Raw genomic sequence first — 24,947 nt, 5'->3', positions numbered from 1 at the left:
TCCCGTCACAGGGATATTGTCTCCCAAACAGTGTGAGTGGTAAAAGCAAATCCATCTAGCCATCAGGGAGATGCTGGCAGGAGAATAGGGCAGATACGTCCGCTAGCTATAGCTCAGCTGGGGGAAGGGAAGCTGGGTTCTGTGTCCGTTGCAGAGGAAATAAGCCAATCCACCACCAGAAAAGAGAAGCAGAAACGCCTCCCGCACAGACACGCAGGGTTGATTAGGAGGGAGCTAAGGAGTTGGGCTTTGTGCCCAAAGCAGGAGTCAAGGGGCTAGCTCAGTTCCAGTGAATGCAGCCTCATCCCAGGGCTGACTGTTACCACAGAGAATCAAGCTGTGTAGCCCTTCTGCAGGAGACCTGGGCCTGGCTTGTTTACCGCACAGCCTGCCAAACGCATGCGGTGTAGCCCACTTCGTGCCAGCAGAGGGCAGCACCGACCATCCACCATCATCTTCACATGCCATTGTTGGAGGCAGATCGAAAGCCGCCTCCAGTCTGAGCACTGGGGGCTGCCCCCCTGGCCTGAGCAGGCAGGGGCAGGGTTACAGGGAAGGCCGGCTCGAGCTTTCAGCAGCAGAACGCCCTGAAACCCCGCAAGAGGGGAGGCAGCAGTGGGGCAAGGCAATGGGCAAGTTAAGGCGCCGACAGGTTTAGCCAATGCAGAGCAGCCATGGAACCTTGTTCTGCAGGCCAGGAAACCCTTTCAACTGGCCCAGTGTAGCTGGGTTGCCTCCTCCAGGTGGCCTGCTGCCACCCTGCCTCAGTTTCCCTGGGAGGTTCCCAGAAATAATCCACCCACAGGCTGAGAACCTTTGTGACAGAGCCAATGGGGGTCCGGGAGGGTTGGAGAGAGGTACTGCTACATATGGGGCCCAGCCAGGGCCACCTCCCATAGACCCAGAACCATACAGGGGAGACCCACCCCCTCTCTTTGGGGGAACTGGTGCTTCTCAGAGCCTCTGTCCTGAAGCCTTGGGGGAAAACTGCAGAAAGGAACTAGCTAGAGACTCCAGATGGGAGCAGCTGCAGCTGAAGCAGAGACCTCTGGCCCTTCAGAGAAAACTCTGCAGCGGACAGGACTTTCCTCCCACCCTCTTCCTCTCTGCTCCCCCTTCCCTTCCCATTGAACAGATCCCCTCCCTTCCTAAACCCACCGAAATAAAATCATGGCATGAGCATGCCCTTTGATGCCATCACATTGTTCACACTCTACCCTTGCCCTGTCTGGTCTTGTTCAATTGTCCACACAGGAGGGCTGACTGCTACCAGTTGTACAGCCCCTAGCACAATGCCATCCCCTATAATAAACATTAATAAAGGGACTATAGATCAATCCTTTAAATCTGACCCACAGTGGAAGAACAGCTTGGGCTATGCTTATGCACTTGAGAGGTTACCAGTAGAAAGTCAGGTACTGCCTTGGCTACCATAGACAATGCTGTGGCCAACCGGAGAACCAGGAGGTGTAAGACAGACACTGGGAAGGGATAGTGTGTTGGAAAGGGCCTACTTCACCGCTGTCGTCCTAGAGGAGCTCCTCTTCCCACCCCCACGGACCAAGACTGGATCGGGCTGGTATTTAAAGGACAACAGCTCAGTTGGAAGCAGTGAGCGTGGAAAGAAAAGGAGACAAAGAAAACAATGTTTATTCATCTCTAAGTACACGAGGGCAGTGCTCCCTGCGCTGTTTGTCTCTGGTGCAGGCACCTGCTCGCCACCTTTCACCCATACTCATCCAGGGTGCAGCCAGCAGTTTAATGATTGTCTTGCTCTGCTGTGCCAAAGCCCCTGCAAGCGAGTGGAGGCAGATTCCAGGCCCCTGGAGGCTGCCAGCCAAGGCCGGTGCCAGCTCTCGGAGACTTGCTTGCACTGGGTGCTTGTGCTGCTTGAATTTCCCTAGGATGGGGGAGAGCGAAGGCTCAGCGGCTGGCCCCAGGGGAGGCAGCCGCGGGGTGGGGGTAAAGCAGGCGGGACCAGGTGAGAGCTGTATGGCTGGGTCAACCTGACTTACCACAGACAGGAAGCGAAGCCCAACCGCGGCACAATCGGCAGCTGGTCCAATATCCAAGGGACTGCATGAACCAGTGTTCCCTGCTTCCTCCGCATGCTAGGATCTGGCTCTTTACTCTGCTGTCTTTATTGACCGTCCCCCCACCCATGTATGGTCTGTGATGCCCATCGTCTCTGGGTTAGCTCACTGCTCCCCCTCACCTCCAGTGCCAGCCTAAGGTAAGGGGGCCCTGGCACAGGCCGTATCAGGGCCCCCCAGACCAGCCACAGCAGCAGAGCGCGCCTGTTCTCTCTAGGCCACGCTTAGAGGGTCACAGCATACAAAGCACAAACACACCCACGGGACAGTCTGTTTTATTGTCTCCGCAGTCAGGAGTGAACATTTTAGTTACAGCCATTGCAGCATTGAGGACAGACGCCACCACCACCAAGCGCCCTTGAGAGCGGCACCGCCCCTGCAGGGCTCCTACCAGCAATTCCTTTGGCATTGTATACTTTGGACGTGCACCTGCATCCCCGTCCCCATCCGCCTCAGGGGCAGTGAGGAGATCTCAGCCCGAGCACCAACCTAGGGATTTGCTCATGCTTCCAAAAGGCTGGGGTTAACTGCCTGAAGCAGATTCAGACAGGCCTGTACCTAACCTTCCTGCACCCACAGGCACTGATCTCTGGGCCAGCCTTCTCTGCTCCTCCTACGCACAGGTACCTTCTGCAGATGAAAATCCTAGGCTCCAGGGATAGGGGTCAGGACTGGCTTTCAAGCCAAACAGTTGATGAGACTTGCAGTCCCTCCCAGCAGAGTCTGCCTGAGAATCACAGAACTGCCACTGCAGTTACTCCTCCTTCAAATTATGCTTCCATCTCCCTGGGAGTGGGACTGCAAAGACCCACTGAAATCCAGGGTGAGTACTGACCCAAGACTGCAGATGGGGCTGTGCTTGAGGAGTGCTATATCACCATAGCAGCTACCGGGCCTAAGCAGGACTCAGACTCCAGTGCGGGACGTCCCTCAAATCACCACCCCCAGGATTCAGTTATCCCCCACATTGGGCCTTTTCTCACCCCACTGCTGGAACAAAGGGGATGGACTCTCTGCCCAGGTCACACTGGTGATAGGCAGCTGGCACAGGCTAGCCCAGGTGGGAGCATGCCCCTGCAAAGCCCTACCTGCATTACTGCGGCCTGGATCCAACACGCATGTGTGGGCTGGGGGCATAGCCGCTGGTTCTTGGAACTGGGATGCCCTAGGATTATTTCTGAGGCAACTGCAGAAGAAGGGGTCTATCCTTCTGGGGAATTGTGGGGCAGGCCTTGGAGGACTATCAGCAGATACCCCCAGCTGTGCTAGCTGGCCCAGCCTTATAGAAAACTGGGCCAGAGGGTTTTGTAGGTGGCCGGGCTAAAACCTAGGTTATCTGCATAGCCAAGGACAGCTGCCTCCCCCCCGGGAAGGAGACTGGCTGAAGGCCACCGTGAAGCTATGGCAGAGGTCAACAGGCCCATGCTACAGCCCAAAGACAGTCGCTCTACCGGCAGCCTAGCAGCCGCTTGCTTGTGCCTCTGGAGCCGGCTCACCCAAGGCTCCGGTTTCTTCCCTCACCTGGAGTAATGGTCCTGTCTGCCCTCGGTTGGTTGCCATTCAGACAGCTGCCAGAGGAACACTTGGCACAAGGCCACTTGAGGCCCTGAAGTGCCTGTTTTGTGCCAATGTCCCCAGCAGCGAGAGCAGCATTAACGCCCCCCCCCCCCCGCCCCCAGCAAAGGGAGTTCACACAGGGATCGGCCAGGGCCTGTTCTCACCAGCGAGAGGCCTGGCTTGAGAGGGTGATCTAGAGAGGAGCTAGTCCGCAGCAGCTGCCCACGTTTGCCTGGCGGCAGGAGCGCCCTGGGTGGAAGCAAGGCTGCATGGGGCTGCTAACAGGAACCAGACCCTGGTGGATGGTGTGAGACTCCGGCACAGGCCGGGCCGCCTGATTAGCAGCTCAGATTTCTTCTTCAGAGAAGGAAGGCGGCCCAGAGGACGAGGCTCTCCCAACTGGGCAGCACCAGCCGAGGTTTAGCAGAGAACCACAGCCTGCAAGCAGACATGGCACACTAGGCAGCCCTGGCATCTCCCAGGAACGTCTCGGTTCTCCCAACACCCCCCATTGAACCCTGGACTCAGCCCTGAGTTGAGGGATCCTTAAGGGGCAAACGAAGGGCCTCCAAAAGCTCAAGTAAAACCAGCATTAAAGAGCCAGCCTGAGAAACGGACACACCCGCCCCCTGGCCTAGGGAGGAATCAGCCAGAGACACTGGGTTGGTAACAGCACATGGAGCAGCAGAGCAAGCAATCACATCCAAGATCCGGCCTGGCCCCAAGCTGGCCAGTATTGCAAACACCCTCCCCTATCAGATCTTCAGAGGGGCCTGGTGTCTTCTCCCTGCCTGCCCTCCATCTGTTTAAAACGGAATTGGACCTTGATGCCAAGAGCTAACCCATCCCCCCGCTTGCGATTCCTCACCCCAAAGCCTCTTTGGGGAAGATATGGCAGAAATTCAAACGGACCAACCCACTGGACTGAGGCTGTGGCCGAGGGCAATAGCTTAGCTGCTACCAGGGCCCAACAGCCCCCAGAACGGCTTGCTCGGGGCCAGAACAGAACAAACCATTCGCCCCCTAGAACAGTCCCAGATCAGAGCCCCACATGACTGGTCGTGGCACAGGCAAGAGCAGCAGGTTCCAGCTGGCATCGGAACAGCCCTGCTGGATTTGGGTCTACAAGGCTAAGGAGTGAATGGGGCCAGAGGAACCGCAGCCTGTCAGAGCTTATGCTGAAAAGCCAGAGGGTTGACACATCAGCAGCGAGCTGTAACCCTTGGCTGGAGTGTCCAGCCCAAGAACCTGGGCTTGGAGTCAAATAATTAAGGCAATGCCTAGCTGGGGTGTTGACGTACAGGCTTCCCCATCAGTCCAGGATCTGTCCCATCCCCTTTTCATGGTAGATGCCATGTGCAGCCTCCAGTCCATTGGTGCTGTCTAAGGGTTCCCTCCTCTCTATTCTGGAGAGAACAACTAATTCGCATCATTTAAATAGCAAAATAAATTACATCAGCCTGGCTGGAGCTACCAGTTCTTAGGACACCAAGAGACCGTGGGACACAGACACATGACTCCACACCAACATCAGCGCTGGCTCCTCCGGGACCAGCGTGACAGACAGGACTGCACCACAGCCACACAGACAAAGGCACAAGCTGTTCCACCACCGAATTGTAGCACATGGAGAGAATGGGGCGGGGGGAGGGGAATCTCTTGCAGGGACCCCCAGCCAGAGCTCTGGCTGAGCTAGAATATCAAGTCTTTCAGGCAAGAAGGAGAGGGCAGAGGTCAGGAGGGGCCCGCGAGCCAGCTGGCCTCCACTTGAGCAGCTGAGCGCATGACAGAAAATGGTGTTACCAGTCGTTCAAGAAATGCCGGATGCTTCAGCACATTTAAAGCGCAAGGAGGCCAGTTTCGGTGCTTGCTTGGTCCAGAAAATTAACAGGAAGGGGGCAGGGGTGGGAGGGCAGACAGCGGAGGCTCAGAGGCAAGGAGTGATTGAAGAGGCCCCAGTCCTGTCTGCAGCCAGCATCAGGAGAATGGGATCGACGTAGAAAAGGAATAAGGGGTGGGGCTGGGAACCGAGCCGAGATTCTGGCTCCCTGAACGCAAGTCAGATCGGCAGGGGGTCACTCTAGAGGGGTGTCAGAATTGTATTGAGCTGATCAGCCCTGCCACAGAGACTGCTTCGCCCAGGGGGTTCAAGGCTTAAGAAAACCAGAAGTGGCCGTTTCTGCCCCAATTGACACGTCTTTAAAAAGGAGCCCTAAAAAAGGAAAAGTCTCCGACCAAGGCCACGCTCCGGGCGCTGATTACATCACAGACTCCTTCTCGCAGGAGCCAACGGCAGCCAGCAGGACGGGCTCATCTCTCTTGATCAGTGGGGAGCCCTCCTCCTCGCCCGGAACCTTGTTGGGGCCCAGGGCCTCAGTTTTGATCTCCATCAGCTCCTCAGCTTCAGCCTTCCCCATCGTCCTCTCTGTGTACACCTGCAGGAGGCCGGCTCCGAAAGCATCTCCTTCCACGTTGAGGATGGTGCAGGTGCGGTCCCTGAATAAACACAGGAGGATTGGTGGGTGAGCAGACAGGTGACAGTAGGGAGTCAGAAACTGCTCCCCAGCACTGAACCAGGGGCAGGTGCTTCAGTGCCACCAGGAGATGGCAGCCCAGCGCTGCCACAAAGCCCCTGCCCAGCAACCTGGAACCCTTCCCGCAGCTCTTGACCACTTGTTGGGCTGGATGCTGACTTGGCATGACAGTGGCATCTGCCACCAGAGAATTTCTGGAGCAGGAGGAATCCTGCACCCCACAGGATACGCCCTCGTGCCCCAGGGCACGTCCCATTCAGAGCCTAGGATTTGCTCTGAGCTGGTCCCACTCAATCAGGCTTTTTAGCTGCTAGGCCTGGGGTGTTCAAACATGGGGAAGTAGCACCGAGCCCACTAACCAGGCCAACTAATTCCCTAGCTCACCTTGGAGACGAGTCAGCATCAGCCTCCTTGCACTGATCATGCCCATGATTGAGACACTCTCCCCCACCACCCTCCCTACTCCCCTCCCGTGCCTGGTTACATACAAGAGCAACCTCGCAGGCATCTGCCCCAAAGGCTGCTCTCGTTGGCGATTAACCCACACACCCCCTTGCCTCAGCTGCCCACTGGCAAAGTGGCACTGCACTTTGGAAGCAGGGGAGGCTGCATGGCAGGCAAACACAACAACTGTATCCTTGCAGAAGCTGAGCTGCGGGCCAGCCAAAGGAACGGCCCCGTCCAAGTGGAGACTTAGCCTATGGGGAGTGCAGCCTTGTGTCACTTTGCCCAGGGCCCTCCCCGTGCGAGATTGCTCTCAGCTGGTTTAACTTGCTCTGCTGAGGCTGCAGAAACATAGGGGGGCCCCAGGAAATGGATTTCCATAGACCCAGCCAGCCAGCCTGTTCCAGACAGGTGCACCCACTGAGCCCATCAGACGGATCTGTCTGTTCTACCCTGTACAACCCACGTCAGTGTCTTTGCCCCTCTGTCCTGCCCTTACACAAGCCAGTCCACAGCCAGGATGAGGGAGATGTCGCTGGTCGGCAGCCCAATGGCTTCCAGGATGATGGCGAGGGTGAGGACGCCGCCGGCAGGGATCCCCGCTGCCCCCACACTGGAGGCCGTAGCTGTGACGCTGCAGAGCAGAGAGAGAGATCAGACATGTCAACAGTGCAGCAGGGGTGCTCTTACATAGCACTTTTCATTGGTGGATCTCAAAGCGCTTCCCAACCTAACTCACTTAACCACACAAACCCCCTGTGGGGCGGGACAGGGCTCTTATCCCCATTGTGCAGATGGGGAAACCGGGTGCAGAGGGGCCAAGTGACTTGCCCAAGGTCTCACAGTCTGTGGCAGAGCTGGGACTTGAACCCACGTCTCCCTAGTCCTTGGGTAGTGCCCTAACCACATGATCTTTGAGTTAAGGAGTACGTGGCAAACGGAGGTGTGTCAGCACACACACACGTCCATTCCTGTGCTGTCGTGGCTGGAGCAGGGGTTTGGGTACTCATCCTGCCTCTGCCACCAATTCAGTTAACTCGGGCAAGTCACTTCCCCTTGTCCTCACCCATCTGTGAAAGGAGGACAGCCATCTCCCTTTCTAGTGCTCGTAGGCCATGATCCTTCCTAGGACTGAATGCAAGAAACACCTTGGAGTGGGACTGTCACACTGAAGAAGAGCCTATACGTGTTCCCTGGGGACATGCAGGTAGATTTCAGTCTTGCTCCTTGCCTTTTCTCCAGCCCTGACAAATGCAAAGGCAAGACGTGGGGGGTCAGACCAGAGATCTCAGCTGTTCTTGGGGCAGAGAACCACCTTTGCAACCCCCTCAATTGCATCAACAGATGGTGATGATGCAAGCACAGCGTAGGACGCTATGAGGGGGCAGAGAGTGCACCCATTCCCGCCCAGGGGAGAGAGGAGAATTAGGGGCAGGCAGAGCTAGCAGCTTCCTAGTCATGCTTTCCACGCGAAGGTGATGCTTCTGGACAGAGTCACATGGGATCAGCAGCAAGAGAAGTTACAGAAGAGCGGCAGCACAAAGGGGCCGTGGGGAAAGCAGTAAGCCGGAGAGCAGGAATTCATTCACTTGCGCCAGGGCTCTGTATGGCAGATCCCCACAGGGACAGGAAGCCACTGTAAAGATCGGGGGGGCAAGTGACTGAGTGTGGGTCGGCAGGGCTTCAGTGGTGCAGCGCTCCCCAGCCACGGTGCCGTGTGGCAGGGCCCAGTGGCAGCGGGTTCAGCCCCAGAGGACATTGCCGGGTTTGAGGAGAGCAGAGGTGCACGGTCAGATCAGAAATTGAGGGTCAAGGCAGGACCCCAGCAGGGGGCTTGGCAATAACCTGCCAGCACTGCTCAGAGAAGGGACCTCCCAGCAGCACGACCAGCCAGTGACAGGCCCCATGCCAGCCAGCAAAGCCAAGGGCAGAGCGAGCTCTTCCCCTTCCACCCACTGCTGGGGAGGAACGTGGGCATCATCTCCCGACCAAGGAGGAAGCATCCGGCTCTAATGAGCCATGGGACAATCATGGGACCCTCTGATCACTGACCCTCTCATCACCTTGAGTGACCTGTACCGGATGGATCAGTGCAGCCCCGCACTCAGAGTCAACGACGTATCCCAGTCCGACTCAGTGCCCACACTTGGGGTGGGGGTGGGGGGTTGTTCAGGGTTGGGGCAGCACAGCTGGGTGAAGTGAAAGATCCAAAGGCAACAGCTCATTTGTGCCCCAGCAGCGTCTGCACTGGGGAAACGCAGACACAACCCAGGCGTGAAGGCCACCTTTTAAGAGTGGGGTGGGGGTGGTGGGGCCAAACCCCTGGACTGGCAAGACCTGGGAGTTCTGCTGAGGCAGGACATCCAGCCTTCAGTCCTGGCCTCTTAGCTACTAACCCTTGTAACTCGCACTGGTTAGTGCCAGGGCTCAGCTAGTCAACACTGCGCTCAGTTATAAAACAGAAGCGGAGACGATGACCCACCCCGACCCTGCAACTTCCTGCCATGAGCCAGCGTCACATGAATCTCCCCTGGCCCTGGCAGCAAGCTCATGACCACATTTTTCCTATGTGAGGCCGGCCAGGAGATTCCCAGTTTCCTGCAGAAAACCGCAAGAGGAAGGGGAACAGCCAGGCTGGGCCACACAATGGGGCCTAACAGTTAGACCAAGAACCTGGGAGTCAAGGACTCTTGCCTCTGGACAGAAGCATGGTCTTGTGATTTGAGATGGAGACAGGACTCCTGGGTTCTATTCCAAGCCCCACCACCGCTTGGCAAGTCCCATTACCTCGCTGTGCCTCAGGACCCCACTCGCCCCTTTGTAAGCCAGGGCTAATATCCAGCCCACCTCTCGGGGTGGGGCAGATTCTGTGGCTCAGTGTTTTACGCCAGAGGCTCCCCCACTCACAGGATGGTGATGACCTGGATGAAGTTGAGCGGGATGTTGTTCAGCTGGGCGATGAAGACAGCCGCCACACACTGGAAGAGGGCAGCCCCGTCCATGTTGACCGTGGCCCCGATGGGCAGGATGAAGCGACTGATGTGCTTGGAGACGCCGTTGTTCTCCTCAACGCACTTCATCATCAGCGGCAGCGTGGCAGAGCTGCGGAGAGATCAGAGTGTGTATGGTGAGTACTCATGCGCCAGCCCAGCGAGGCCTCAAGCCGGGTGTGTATGTAAGGGGAAGCAGCTCCCCCCACCCCCCGCTCTGGGGATGGGCCAATGCAGAACTTCCTAATAGATCCATAAGCAACCTTCCCTGTGGGAGAAGGGCACCCACAGGCTATGCTAGAAATGGGAAACAGCCCCCACCAAGTTTGTTACCTCCTTGGTCTAAATGCAGCGGCCAAAGCCAGGTGCTTCACAGGAGAATGAATGCACTTCACTTAACAGAAGCAAATTTCTTCCTGATCCCAGTGAAGTGTTTATGCCCTGAAGCCCAAGGATGGAGAGCTCTGCTTACTGCAGCCTCCCTAGGATATGATTCTACTACCCGGCAAAACCTGAATCCTTTTCTTGACTCTTAAAGATACTAGACTTGTTAGTATCATACAGCAGTGAGTTCCGCAGGTTAACATAAAACACTACAGCTGGCAGTTAGAGTTGCTGAGTGACCAAAAACCCAGCAGGGGTCAATGGGAGTAGCAACAGCCCAGGACTGCTGAAGAAGAGATAGCATTTTCCTCGACTTTCAGCATAATCAAGCACAGTCTCTAGTTCTTATATCACACACATAGGTTGTTGGGTTCAGTGTGCGAGCAGCGGGGCGGAGTTGGGTTGGCGAGGTCAGACTGGATAAGCTGGTGGGCCCTTCTAGCCTTGGACTCTATGAAGGGATCTTCTAACAACCCCAGTATTCTACCACTCTCTCTCCCTGCTCTGATGGAAGCCTCCCTACGAGAGGTTTACTCAAGCCCCTAAGCGCCTGTGCCCACAGCTAACACCACAATACCTGGAGGAGGTGCCAAAGGCAGTGGCCAGCGCTGTGAAGATGCCCCAGAGGAACCTGTAGGGGTTCTTGCGTGTGAAGATGAAGTAGATAACCGGGAGGAGGATGAAGCCGTGGATGAAGTGCCCTAAGACACAGCAGCAGATGTACTTGCCCAGGCTAGTGAAGAGCACCACCACGTCCTCCATCTCCACAATCTTGCCAGCCACCAGGAACATGATACCAAGGGGAGCGTACCTAAGGGCAGGAGAGACCAGTGAAGACAGGGAAACCCCCCTCAGCCACTATGGCAGGACAATGGTGCCAGCCATTTGCAATCAACGGCCAATTAACACCTCCCAGAAGTTGGCAATTATCCTCATTTTGTAGATGGGAAAAGCCAGGGTAAGTGTCTTGCCCCAGATCTGCATGCAGTGGCCAAGCCAGGATGAGAACCCAGAAGTCCTGTCTCCCAGGCCCAGATCCTCAAAGGTATTCAAGCTCCTAACTTCCCCCAAAATCTGGGCCCAATCCCTTTTTTAGTTCATGCTACCTCTCATAGGTCAGGAGGAATCCCCATCTCCTGAAGGAAGTCTGCCCAGCACATGCTGCTTGGAAGAGGAGAGAAGGTTACATCAGAACGGCCATACTGGGTCAGACCAAGGGTCCATGTAGCCTAATATCCTGTCTTCTGACAGTGGCCAATGCCAAATGCTTCAGAGGGAATGAACAGAACAGGGCAATTATCGAGGGATCCATCCCATCATCCAGTCCCAGCTTCTGGCAGTCAGAGGTTTAGGGACACCCGGAGCACAGGGTTGTGCCCGTGACCATATTGGCTACTAGCCATCAATGGACCTATCCCCTGGCAATGAGTTCCACAGGTTGACTATACGTTGGGTGAAGAAGTACTTCCTTTTGCTTGTTTTAAACCTGCTGTCTATTAACATAATTGGGTGACCCCCTGATTCTTGTGTGGTGTGAAGAGGTAAATAATACTTCCTTATCCACTTTCTCCACACCAGTCATGATTTTTTAGACCTCTCTCATATCCCCCTTTAGACGTCTCTTTTCCAAGCTGACCAGTCCCAGTCTTTCTAATCTCTCCTCGTATGGAAGCTGTTTCACCCCCCTAATCATTTTGGTTGCCCTTCTCTGCACCTTTTCCAATTCTAATATATCCTTTTTGAGATGAGGTGACCAGAACTGCAGGCAACAGTCAAGATGTGGGTGTACCATGGATTTATATAGTGGTGTTATGATATTTTCTGTCTGATTACCTATCCCCTTCCTAATGGTTCCCAACATTCTGTTCTCTTTTTTGACTGCAGCTGCACTTTGACGTTTTCAGAGATCTACCTACAATGACTCCAGGATCTCTTTCTTGAGTGGCGACAGCTAATTTAGACCCCATCATTCTGTATGTATAGTTGGGATTATGTTTTCCAACGTGCTCTACTTTGCATTTATCAACACTAAATTTCATCTGCTATTTTGCTGCCCAGTCACCCAGTTTTGTGAGATACTTTTGTAGCTCTTCGCAGTCTGCTTTGAACTTAACTGTCTTGAGTAATTTTGTATCATCTGCAAAGTTTGCCACCTCACTGATCACCCCTTTTTCCAGATCATTTATGAATGTGTTGAACAGCACTAGTCCCAGTACCGACCGCTGGGGGACTCCGGTATTTACCGCTCTCCACTGTGAAAACTGACCATTTATTCCTACCCTTTTGTTTCCTGTCTTTTGACCAATTACCAATCTATGAGAGAACCTTCCCTCTTCTCCCATGACTGCTTACTTTGCTTAAGAACCTTTGGTGAGAGACCCTGTCAAAGGCTTTCTGAAAGTCCAAATACAATAAGAGGATTCAGCAGGGCAGGATCCCAGGAGAGGTGGATAAGGAGTCCAGCCACAGCCAGGAGGACTTTTGCTGATCCTTACTGTCCACTCCTCAAGCCCAGATAGAGGATTCTATTTATTGCCCTTTCCAGTCCAGACACGCGAGCGTCAGACCCTTCCAGAAGCAAAGAACCCCATGACCACTAATGCTTCCCTCATTCAGCTAGGGAAAAAACTCTCATGATCTTTCCACTCCCATCTCACACTACACCATGGCATTTCCAATACAGCAAGTCATTTACCCATCTTCCAACAGTGGAGAAATAACAGGAACGTCCAGCTGCTAAGGAGGCGGCAGAACTGGGTGTAAGCACCAATGCATAGCCACCGCTACACCCGGCATATTGGCCCACTGGGAAAGAAAGTGCCAACAACCGTGTCCGAGAGCATCTGCTGTATAATATTACACCCCCGGCATGTGTCTGACTGGAGGCCAGCAGAGCAGGGCCAGGTTCTATTTGTGGCTCTGCAGATGACTGTGCCACCTTGGACGAGTCACTTGACATCTCCCTTTCTGTAGTCAGGCTCACATCCAGTTCTCGAAGGGCCTAAGAGCAAGGCACTAACTGTACGTACTGGAGAGTGAGCCCAGCTCTTCCAGAGTGAGGATGTTAACGAATTAGCACTGAGCCTAGTGGAATGGTTTCCATGTTAATGAATTAGCACTGAGCCAAGTGGAATGGTCTCCATTACAGCACAGAATCGCCACACAGCTGTATCTGAGCAGCTTGGTAGATTCCCATCACTGGCTCATCTAGCCCCATAATTATCCCCACAGGCCTTTGCATCGACCCCCAACAGCTCTGGCTATCTGCCCAGGGCGACGCACTACAGGAGACAGCCTTATCGCCAAGTTACCAGTCACTCCCCCCCCGCACTGAATCACTCCCCCTTCTCCCGCAATGGGTGCAACTAGTTGCCCCTTCGTACCACATGATCCAGGCGACCAGCACCATGGTGGCTTCATTGAAGGAGTTGAAGAACTTTATCAGGTTCTCCCCTTCGGGCCCAAGCTTCCGCAGAGCGATCCCAAAGACGATGGCAAAAACCACCAGACCCAGGATGTTCATCCCTTCCACCTCATCTCCCAGGGGAACCTGAGCAAAGAGGTCAACATTTGTCACCGGAGAAACAAGGTAGCTCAGAGAAGACAACAGGCCAGGGAACAGAGAAAGGCTCTAGCTATTTGTGGAGGCTTGACAGGCATGAGTTTGGCAAGAAACGAGAGCCTTGTAGAACTTTAGCCATCAGTACTTTAAGGTCCAAGAAGGCTGGAGAACCTGGAGAGGTGACCTCCCTGCATTTGTGAGACACAGACACACGTATTGCCTGGGTCTTGTCTTTGCGATCCTCTGCCCAGCACTCACACTACTGAACAGATATCTGTACAGCCATGAGCCTCCATGGCAGACCATGCTGGGTGGCATCTCTAGGAATAAGGGAGATGGTCTGGATAGCATTTGTGAAGGCTGGCGTCATAAATAAAGAGTCCTTCCACGACCACTTGACCAAGGACAAAGGGGAGCAGTGAGAATGGCCTGTTCTCGGATTCATGTTCTTAGAATGTGCCTATCAGTCACCATCCAATTTTTAAAAATACGGGGCTTCATCTTTGGGAGATAGCACCTTGTCTGTACTAAGGAGGCCTGTCTAGCTCTGCCAGGGGTTCCTTGGACACGGCTGGGAAGGGAATGTAGCGGAATGCAAAGCCTCTAGTTCTGGGAGACTGCTACGTCCAGGCCATGAAGAAGCTCCCTGCAATTATGTCCTATTCCTGAGCAATGGGGAAGAGACCGATGGAGAAGGCACCAGCAGTGTCCTAGTCACAGACAAGGAGGGATTAGGGTGGGGCTGCAGAGTTCCCATCTGGACAGGACTCTTAGCCCCAAGTCCCCTCCAATCCAAACAAAGACAACAGTTTAGCGGATTTAGATGGTCCCACCCCAACTGGGCCTCACCACTAACTGATCCCGTATGGCCAGCCTAGTCTCTGGCTCTGCTGTAAAGCAGAGGCCTCCGTGTGCAGCTTCTGACAGGGGGTTGGGATGACAGCAATTTCACCTGCTCCCTGTGTTCTTAGCAGCAGGGATCAGACCAGAGCGACTTGTAGCAGCACTGTTCCCCAAGATGAGGTTCTTACCTTCTCCTCTGTGACCGTTTCATTAAAAACTCCCAGCTCATCGGTGACGTTCTTCCTGATCACCACCAGCTTGTAGTGGGTAGCATACTGGAGAGACGAAAGGGGAGATAAACTGTTTCACCCATGTCTTGTGATTAACTCCACATGGTTTGGGGGCCTACAAGATAGGCTGAGATGGAAAAACCCACCCAATGTTGTTTAATGGCCAACAGGGTCAGGGAGTGTGCCTGCTTGGTAGGAAGTTATAAATCACACAGTACAGTGTAGTGACCAGTTACACTTTAGTTACACTGCAATTACAACTATAACTGGAGCGTAATTGCCACAGATGAATATAACCCAAAGGTTAGCGCTGTGACAGATTTGTTTACGATCCCCTTGTTCCATTAGCAATAACTGCACTTGCCAAACTACATTGTATATAAACCCTGCAGTTACTGCAATGCTTACACGGAGGCCTTCACCTGCTACCCAAATCCTTTAATCAGGTGCTTAGCCACAGAGCTTGCCAGTTCTCAGGTGTATTTTTAGAATCCAGGTGCATTAAATGCACTGCACTGCAAGCAGGCAGAGTTCCCACACAATGGAGAAGGGGTGAATTTACATCCCCATCTGGGATTTGCCTTCATTGTTAACATAATTCTCAGCCTGAATTCCCCCCACCACCCCACCCACCTGAGCTGAGCTCTCCTTTAAGGGCTCTCTCCCACTCTAAAGGGCCCACACTGATTGTCCTTTTTTAATCTCAGGAGGCCGTCAGATACCATGGCAGACCCATTACAAGAACCTGGAGAGACTGAGTGCCACTTGGATTTACCTGATCCTAATTTAGAGTGACAGCAAAACCACCACTGTACCTCCAGAGCAGGCATTATGCACCCAACATCAGTTTCATCGTTTATTCTTTTCCCAGAGGCCCCACTGGGCTAGGCACTTCTGAGGGCACTTCTTGCCCATGCTAAGCCTATGGAAGGCAGTACTTGAGAGGCAGTGCCAGGGAGCTGGCTGTCACCAACATGCACAAAACAGGGTACCATCCGTAGTATGAAAATAGGGGAACACGCTAGGTTCCATCTACACTACCAAACTGTAAAGGGACAGTTCTGCCCCCAACCCTGAGGTTATCTGCAGTGTAGGTGACACTAAGATGGTGTCCTACACTCCGACAAACAGCCCAACGACAGTTTCTAGAATGGTTATTAAGGGGAGACCTGCGGGACACAGCACAGCGCGTGGGATGATGCAGCGAGTCACTTACCGAACGGAAAGTCGCCGACACCAGGTTGGAAGGGAAGATGTTCCTGTGGAGAAGGAAACAGTTTAGCCAGCAAAGCTTCAGAAAAATACAAGGTCACTAAATTGGCCCCCTTCGCATTAGAGATCTCCGAGCAAAGGCTTGTCTATACAAGAAAGTGACACCGATCTAGTATGTTCACTCTAAGTACCCAGAATTAACTGTATAGAACTGAAGTACGCAGCACGGAGCTGTTATGTTGCCTTAAGGCACAACCCTTGTTAATTACTGCAGCCACACAGCTCTGCAGTTGTTCAAATGAAGCAGGTAGCATTCTGGTGCCAAGTTCTGCCGCTCAACTCAATGCTCTAGAATTTTTCTCATGGTGCATTGGGGGAAGCCTCCCAGAACCTAGAGGAATTCTGGGATTTGGAGAAGGAGATCTGAGAAACACCCGTGATTCCTCTCCTAACATCCCATAATTCATCTGTATTTTGCCAGTGCCATTTTCAAACTGCTAATCAGGCTGCCCTGGGGACACACGGAGCACCGTGGTCATGACAGGATGAGGCATGTGTATTGGCAGTCACTTAGCTGACAGGTTTGGATGCCGCAGCGATACAGCCATTGAGGGGGAGAAGAGGAAATCCAGCAGTTTCTTCAGCAGGGCATTTAACCGTAGCAGCCTTACTGAGTGCAGCACTGTTTTTGGGCTTGGTCAGCTAGCACAGACAGAGGAGAACAGGATAGTATTCCTGAACGGGGCTGACTAGCAGTAGCTGCAGCAGGCTACGTTCCTAGAGATCTCTGCAGAGCTCACCCCGGAGCAGCAGAACCCCCACGAGAATTCCCCTCTGCGCAGAGAAGTGTGTAGCCATTTGGAACCCCCCCATGCTACTGCTCAACACTAAGTGGTCTGGAGTTTTTTTGGAGGGGAGGGGAAGAGAAATCAACTGCTTGGGCTGGTCTTGTGGAGGCGTGCAAGGCTATTAAGAGGATGCTACTGCCCCAGGTCAAAGTTTGGCAATGCCTTTGCATGGATGGGGGACTGCATGGTACAGGGGCGATTGCTAAGCGATCAGTGCCTTTCCTTTGCACCACCCACGCACCCCAGGCCAGAAACTTTGACCAAAATGGTGCTGCAAGGCCTGGCTGATCACTGGGCAAAGTTAATCAATATTAACGGGGGCTGCGGAGCAGCTGCAAAATGACAGCAGCACATGTGTTTGGAAGAGCGAAGGGAAAGCAGCCATGGTACCTAGTAATGCTGGCTATTTCTCCTCATTCTATGCCTTGTGCAGAACATAGCAAACGCCCATCAAAAAACATCCATGAGCCAGGGAAGAGAGCCTGGACAGGTGGTGGAGAGAATTTCTGAACATTATAGACAACCTCTGAGAAAACATGTCCCAAGAGTTCACGGAAACAGGAGCAATGATGCAACTGTGCTCCTACATTGAGGCCAAGGGATAGTTAGGGGGTAATGAGTATGCTGCAACTAAAACAGTGACATGTGTTTGTGCACTGGTTTTATTAGGAACTCAGAGGATGGAGGGATGTTATGTAAGTGATGTAATCGAATGTTCCAGCCAGGTTGGGTGAAAAGAGCCATTGAGTTAACAAGTAACACCCACCCCAAAAACACTTGTACTTTTATTACAGAAACCCAGACCGTTAACCAAGAACACAGGCCAACAGAACTGTGGCACACCCAGCCTGTGGGGTGCTCACAAGCTCCTGGAGGTGGGGCACTCAGGCCTATCCTTCTGTGGGGAGTTGAGTGAGGTCTTTCCCACACTACCATAGTCCCAATGTGGCATGTTCCACAGAGTTGGCAGGGCAAGACGTAGGGGCAGTGCTTGGCCTCTGCTACAAAAAAAAAAAAAAAAAAAAAAAAAAAGCTGTTTGCACGTCCATCACGTCCCTTTCCAGGGCCACACACGTTCCTGGGAGCCTTCAGTCTGAGCCTAGGAAGCCATCCCTCCACCCTTCTGCCCTCCTAGGCTGCAGGCAGTGGTTCCCTGAATGTTTCCTCGTGTCTCTGCCTCATCTTTGGCAATTTGAGGTCATTTTATTGGTGCCAGGACCCTGTATGCACAAGCCCTGGGACCCAGCTCCTGAGGGCCATCAGAATGATCACATTTATTCTCCCAGTACTAGTCCCCATACCAACAATGAGAAAACACTGCTTCTGCCCTTGATTTTGGCATGCCCTTGTAGCAGTGCTGGGTAGGGGGCAGGTTAGTAAGAGCCTGCAGAGGTGCTTATCCAATCCTTATGTTGGAGAACTGGCTTCAGGCCATCTTGTTCTAGACGGCAATGGGCAAACCTAAGAGATATGCAGCATTGCTATTCCTGAGGATAGGGTCTGCCCAGCTGCTGCAGGAATAGAAGTGAACACTAGCTCTGCAGGGTGTACACAGCCATGAAGTGTGTGCGCTAAAGCACAGTGTTCCCTGTGCCTTCATCTTTTTAAAAATGTGCCCTGCAAAAAAATAAAACCTTTACAGCAACTAAATACAAAGGTTAACAGCCCATAGGAAGCGATTGAAGACACCCTGCAATTCTGGAGGGGCTCCATAAGCTGATTTTGGCCATTTACCTCATCCAGTTTAACTGTACCTTCAAGGCAGGGCAATTGGCTGTGGTATTTGCTATTTTATAGCTTTAAGTCTCTGGCACAGGTGCCCTTTTGAGGATGGGGATGATAACTTCTCACTGCCAGTTGGTCTTCTGGCTCTGCTCAGCTTGGCAGAGGACAGCTGGTACGCAGCAGAGAGCAGTTTAACCCCCCCCCCCATGCATTTGTATTTTAACAGCACATAAAACAGGTACACCTCCCACCCATAGCATCATGAGGCTGGCTACTGGTAGAGCTCTCCTCCATGGCGGCTTCAGTCAGGCTGCACACATACGGTTCTTCTGTCATCTCTGCATGTGCTGTGTCCCAGTTCTTGTCTGCCCAGGAAGACCTCCTCTGGATTAGACCATGTGGTGTGGAAAGGACCCTAGACATCTTGGGCGTGTGTCATGCTGTCTTGGATGCTTTGCAGAAAACAGCCCTTAAGAATATCGTCACTGGAGTCCAGCTGCTCCCATTACCTGCCCATGTGATGAGCATTACTGGAAACCCTGTTCTTGTCCATTGCCTTCAGGTACCTCTGACAGAGTCCCTTTGCTTTGGCTGGGCACTGGGACCAGGCCTGGCAGCGCCCCTGCATCTCAGTGTCTTGTAGCTGTTTGCAGTCCAGTGCCTGACATCGCTCTTGCTGGAGAGCTGCAATCAAACCCAGGTGGTCTCCAGGAGTCCATGTGGAAATGCGGGGCATGAACTCACCCCTACCTGGTACTGGTATGCATCCGATGAAGTGAGCTGTAGCTCACGAAAGCTTATGCTCAAATAAATTGGTTAGTCTCTAAGGTGCCACAAGTCCTCCTTTTCTTTTTGCGAATACAGACTAACACGGCTGTTACTCTGTCACCCCCTACCTGGTGCTGAAGAGGGGCAGAGCTGGCTGCACTCCTGCACTTAGAGTGTGCATCCAGTCAAGATGAGCCCAGAGCAGAAAGCACAGACAGGCCAATCCAGCTGTGAAGCAATGCAGTGTAGGTAGCAACAGGATGAATGCATCCATGTGAACCTTAAGCAGACAAACTGCAAAGTGGAGTTACTCCTGTTCTATACAGGATTCATTAGAACAGCCTGATATACCAAAATAATTCACTTTTAAAAGCCTAGGTAGAGGCAAGGCACTTTAACATTAGCTTGTTTGTGTTAATCTTATGCAAGATCCCTGTTTAGGCAAGCCCCCGCTCTCACAACCACTGGGAGCTTCTAGCCATTTTACAAAATCACAGAGATCAAGTGCTTCTAAGGTTGCAGAGTCAGCACTGGGGATAGATCCCAGAAGTACTGACATGAAGGCTTCAGACTGATCTGCTTGCATGGCTTTCCACGTTGCTTGCTAGCAGTGTGATGCCCAGTTAGAAAGAGAGCAGGAGCCTGCAAAGTCCTCCGTGCTCAGTGATGTCCTTACGAGTTAGGGTAGGAGAGTGGGGGGTGCACTCTGAGATGTACTCGCACTGGAGATGGCACCATGGAACCTCACATTTGTAAGGTCTCCCCTATCCCAGTGGACTCACTTTACAAGTATTACAGTAGCACAGAGGCCTCAACTGTCTTAGGGAGTCCCACTGTGTTGCGAGCAGTACCTGTGTCAAGGTTCCTTCCCCACTCTGAACTCTGGGGTACAGATGTGGGGACCTGCATGAAAACCTGCTAAGCTTATTTTTACCAGCTTAGGTTAAAACTTCCCCAAGGTAGAAACTATTTTACCTTTTGCCCTTGGACTTTATTGCTGCCACCACCAAGCATCTAACGAATATATAGCAGGGAAAGAGCCCGCTTGGAAACGTCTTTCCCCCCAAAATCCTCCCTAAACCCCACACCCCCTTTCCTGGGGAAGGCTTGATAAAAATCCTCACCAATTTGCATAGGTGAACACAGACCCAAACCCTTGGATCTTAAGAACAATGAAAAAGCAATCAGGTTCTTAAAGGAAGAATTTTAATTGAAGAAAAAACTAAAAGAATAACCTCTGTAAAATCAGGATGGTAAATACCTTACAGGGTAATCAGATTCAAAACAGAATCCCTCTAGGCAAAACCTTAAGTTACAAAAAGACAAAAAAACAGGAATCTACATTCCATTCAGCACATCTTATTTTATCAGACATTTAAACAACACAATCTAACACATCTAGCTAGCTTACTTACTAAGGGTAAGTCTACACTATGAAATTAGGTTGAATTTATAGAAGTTGGTTTTTTAGAAATCGGTTTTATATATTCGAGTGTGTGTGTCCCCACAGAAAATGCTCTAAGTGCATTAACTCGGCGAAGTGCTTCCACAGTACCGAGGCAAGCGTCGACTTCCAGAGTGTTGCACTGTGGGTAGCTACCCCACAGTTCCCGCAGTCTCTGCTGCCCATTGGAATTCTGGGTTGAGATCCCAATGCCTGATGGGGCTAAAACATTGTCACGGGTGGTTCTGGGTACATATCATCAGACCCCCGTTCCCTCCCTCCCTCCGTGAAAGCAGCAGCAGACAATTGTTTTGCGCCTTTTTTCTTGAGTTACCTGTGCAGATGCCATACAACGGCGAGCATGGAGCCCGATCAGGTAACCGTCACCGTATGTCTCCTGGGTGATCGCAGACACGGTACTGCATTGCTACACAGCAGCAGCAACCCATTGCCTTGTGGCAGCAGACGGTACAGTACGACTGGTAGCCATCATCGTCATGTCCGAGGTGCTCCTGGCCACGTCGGCCAGGAGCACCTGGGCAGACATGGGTGCAGGGACTACATTAGAAGTGACTTGACCAGGTCATTCTCTTTAGTCCTGCAGTCAGTCCTATTGAACCATCCTATGGTGAACAGGCAGGCGATACGGATTGCTAGCAGTCCTATTGTACCATCTTCTGCTGAGCAGCCATGAGATGTGGATGGCTTGCAGTCCTTCTGCACTGTCTGCTGCCAGCCAAAGATGTAAAAGATAGATGGAGTGGATCAAAACAAGAAACAGACCAGCTTTGTTTTGTACTCATTTGCTTTCTCCCCCTCCCCTGTCTAGGGGACTCCTTCCTCTAGGTCACACTGCAGTCACTCACAGAGAAGGTGCAGCGAGATAAATCTAGCCATGTATCAATCAGAGGCCAGACCAACCTGCTTGTTCCAATAAGAACAATTACTTAAGTGCACCATTTCTTATTGGAACCCTCCGTGAAGTCCTGCCTGAAATACTCCTTGATGTAAAGCCACCCCCTTTGTTGATTTTAATTCCCTGTAAGCCAAGTCGTCAGTTGCCCCTCCCTCCGTCAGAGCAACAGCAGACAATCATTCCGTGCCTTTTTTCTGTGCGGACGCCATACCAAGGCAAGCATGGAGGCCGCTCAGCTCGCTTTGGCAATTAGGAGCACGTTAAACACCACACGCATTATCCAGCGGTATATGCAGCACCAGAACCTGGCAGAGCGATACCGGGCAAGGAGGAGACGTCATCACAGTCATGTGAGTGATCAGGACATGGACACAGATTTCTCTGAAAGCATGGGCCCTGCCAATGCATGCATCATGGTGCTAATGGGGCAGGTTCATGCCATGGAACGCCGATTCTGGGCTCGGGAAACAAGCACAGACTGGTGGGACCGCATAGTGTTGCGGGTCTGGGACGATTCCCAGTGGCTGCGAAACTTTTGCATGCGTAAGGGCATTTTCATGGAACTTTGTGACTTGCTTTCCCCTGCCCTGAAGCGCATGAATACCAACATGAGAGCAGCCCTCACAGTTGAGAAGCGAGTGGCAATAGCCCTGTGGAAGCTTGCAACGCCAGACAGCTACCGGTCAGTTGGGAATCAATTTGGAGTGGGCAAATCTACTGTGGGGGCTGCTGTGATGCAAGTAGCCCACGCAATCAAAGATCTGCTGATATCAAGGGTAGTGACCCTGGGAAATGTGCAGGTCATAGTGGATGGCTTTGCTGCAATGGGATTCTCTAACTGTGGTGGGGTCATACATGGAACCCATATCCCTATCTTGGCACCGGAGCACCAAGCCAGCGAGTACATAAACCACAAGGGATACTTTTCAACAGTGCTGCAAGCTCTGGTGGAGCACAAGGGATGTTTCACCAACATCAACGTGGGATGATCGGGAAAGGTACATGACGCTCGCATCTTCTGGAACTCTGGTCTGTTTCAAAAGCTGCAGGAAGGGACTTTATTCCCAGACCAGAAAATAACTGTTGGGGATGTTGAAATGCCTATAGTTCTCCTTGGGGACCCAGCCTACCCCTTAATGCCATGGCTCATGAAGCCGTACACAGGTAGCCTAGACAGTAGTCAGGAGCTGTTCAACTATAGGCTGAGCATTTGGATGTTTAAAGGTGCAGTTTACTGACTCGCTTAGACCTCAGCGAAACCAATATTCCCACTGTTATTACTGCTTGCTGTGCGCTCCACAATATCTGTGAGAGTAAGGGGGAGATGTTTATGGTGGGGTGGGAGGTTGAGGCAAATCACCTGGCTGCTGGTTACGTGCAGCCAGACACCAGGGCTGTTAGAAGAGCACAGGAGGGCGCGGTACGCATCAGAGAAGCTTTGAAAACCAGTTTCATGACTGGCCAGGCTACAGTGTGAAAGTTCTGTTTGTTTCTCCTTGATGAAACCCCCTGCCCCTTGGTTCACTCTACTTCCCTGTAAGCTAACCACCCTCCCTTCCTCCCTTTGATCACTGCTTGCAGAGGCAATAAAGTCATTGTTGCTTCACATTCATCACACAAATAGGGGGATGACTACCAAGGTAGCCCAGGAGGGGTGGTGGAGGAGGGAAGGAAAATGCCACACAGCACTTTAAAAGTTTACAACTTTAAAATTTATTGAATGCCAGGCTTCTGTTTTTTGGGCAATCCTCTGTGGTGGAGTGGCTGGTTGGCCGGAGGCCCCCCCACCGCGTTCTTGGGCATCTGGGTGTGGAGGCTATGGAACTTGGGGAGGAGGGCGGTTGGTTACACAGGGGCTGTAGTGGCAGTCTGTGCTCCAGCTGCCTTTGCTGCAGCTCAGCTGTACACTGGAGCATACTGGTTTGATCCTCCAGCAGCCTCAGCATTGAATCCTGCCTCCTTTCATCACGCTGCCACCACATTTGAGCTTCAGCCCTGTCATCAGCCCGCCACTTACTCTCTTCAGCCCGCCATGTCTCCTCCCGGTCATTTTGTGCTTTCCTGCAGTCTGACATTATTTGCCTCCATGCATTTGTCTGTGCTCTGTCAGTGTGGGAGGACAGCATGAGCTCAGAGAGCATTTCATCATGTGTGTTTTTTTTTTTTTCTTTCTAATCTTCACTAGCCTCTGGGAAGGAGAAGATCCTGTGATCATTGAAACACATGCAGCTGGTGGAGAAAAAAAGGGACAGCGGTATTTAAAAAAAGACACATTTTATAGAACAGTGGCTACACTCTTTCAGGGTAAACCTTGCTGTTAACATTACATACATAGCACATGTGCTTTCGTTACAAGGTTGCATTTTGCCTCCCCCTCCGTGTGGCTACCCCCTCAACCCTCCCCCCTCCCCATGGCTAACAGCGGGGAACATTTCTGTTCAGCCACAGGCAAACAGCCCAGCAGGAACGGGCACCTCTGAGTGTCCCCTGAAGGAAAGCACCCTATTTCAACCAGGTGACCATGAATGATCTCACTCTCCTGAGGATAACAGAGAGATAAAGAATGGATGTTGTTTGAATGCCAGCAAACATACACTGCAATGCTTTGTTGTACAATGATTTCCGAGTATGTGTTACTGGCCTGGAGTGGTAAAGTGTCCTACCATGGAGGATGCAATAAGGCTGCCTTCCCCAGAAACCTTTTGCAAAGTCTTTGGGAGTACATCCAGGAGAGCTGCGAATGCCAGGGCAAAGTAATCCTTTCACATGCTTGCTTTTAAACAATGTATAGTATTTTAAAAAGGTACACTCACCGGAGGTCCCCTCTCTGCCTGCCGGGTCCAGGAGGCAGCCTTGGGTGGGTTTGGGGGTACTGGCTCAAGGTCCAGGTGAGAAACAGTTCCTGGCTGTCAGGAAAACTGGTTTCTCCGCTTGCTTGCTGTGAGCTATCATCTTCTTCGTCCCCAAAACCTGCTTCCGTGTTGCCTCCATCTCCATTGAAGGATGGAAACAACACAGCTGGGTAGTGGTGGCTGAACCCCCTAAAATGGCATGCAGCTCATCATAGACGTGGCATGTTTGGGGCTCTGACCTGGAGCGGCCATTCGCCTCTCTGGTTTTCTGGTAGGCTTGCCTCAGCTCCTTAAGTTTCACGTGGCACTGCTTCGGGTCCCTGTTATGGCCTCTGTCCTTCATGCCCTGGGAGATTTTGACACAGGTTTTGGCATTTTGAAAACTGGAACGGAGTCCTGATAGCACAGATTCCTCTCCCCATACAGTGATCAGATCCCGTACCTCCTGTTCAGTCCATGCTGAAGCTCTTTTGCGATTCTGGGACTCCATCATGGTCACCTTTGCTGATGAGCTCTGCATGGTCACCTGCAGCTTGCCACGCTGG

General features: G+C 52.4%; 1 protein-coding gene across 2 annotated transcripts in view; it reads right to left on the bottom strand.

The window, feature by feature from the left end:
* Positions 1 to 2,352: 2,352 nt before the first annotated feature.
* The window catches only part of SLC1A5 (solute carrier family 1 member 5), a 34,267-nt gene continuing 11,672 nt past the window's right edge, over positions 2,353 to 24,947 (bottom strand). For both annotated transcript variants that reach the window (XM_037884632.2, XM_043534805.1), the window contains 7 exons: positions 15,854 to 15,896; positions 14,596 to 14,682; positions 13,386 to 13,552; positions 10,580 to 10,813; positions 9,536 to 9,730; positions 7,128 to 7,262; positions 2,353 to 6,146 (listed from right to left, as the gene is read on the bottom strand). In XM_037884632.2, coding sequence (XP_037740560.1) covers positions 5,909 to 6,146; positions 7,128 to 7,262; positions 9,536 to 9,730; positions 10,580 to 10,813; positions 13,386 to 13,552; positions 14,596 to 14,682; positions 15,854 to 15,896 — 1,099 coding nt within the window. In that variant the 3' untranslated portion in view covers positions 2,353 to 5,908. The remainder of the gene's footprint in view (positions 6,147 to 7,127; positions 7,263 to 9,535; positions 9,731 to 10,579; positions 10,814 to 13,385; positions 13,553 to 14,595; positions 14,683 to 15,853; positions 15,897 to 24,947) is intronic.

Source organism: Chelonia mydas, chromosome 23 (genome assembly GCF_015237465.2).
Source record: "Chelonia mydas isolate rCheMyd1 chromosome 23, rCheMyd1.pri.v2, whole genome shotgun sequence".
Classification (NCBI taxonomy): Eukaryota; Metazoa; Chordata; order Testudines; family Cheloniidae; genus Chelonia; species Chelonia mydas.
Note: the sequence above shows the minus strand (reverse complement) of the source record. Positions and strands in the feature narration are given on the sequence as shown.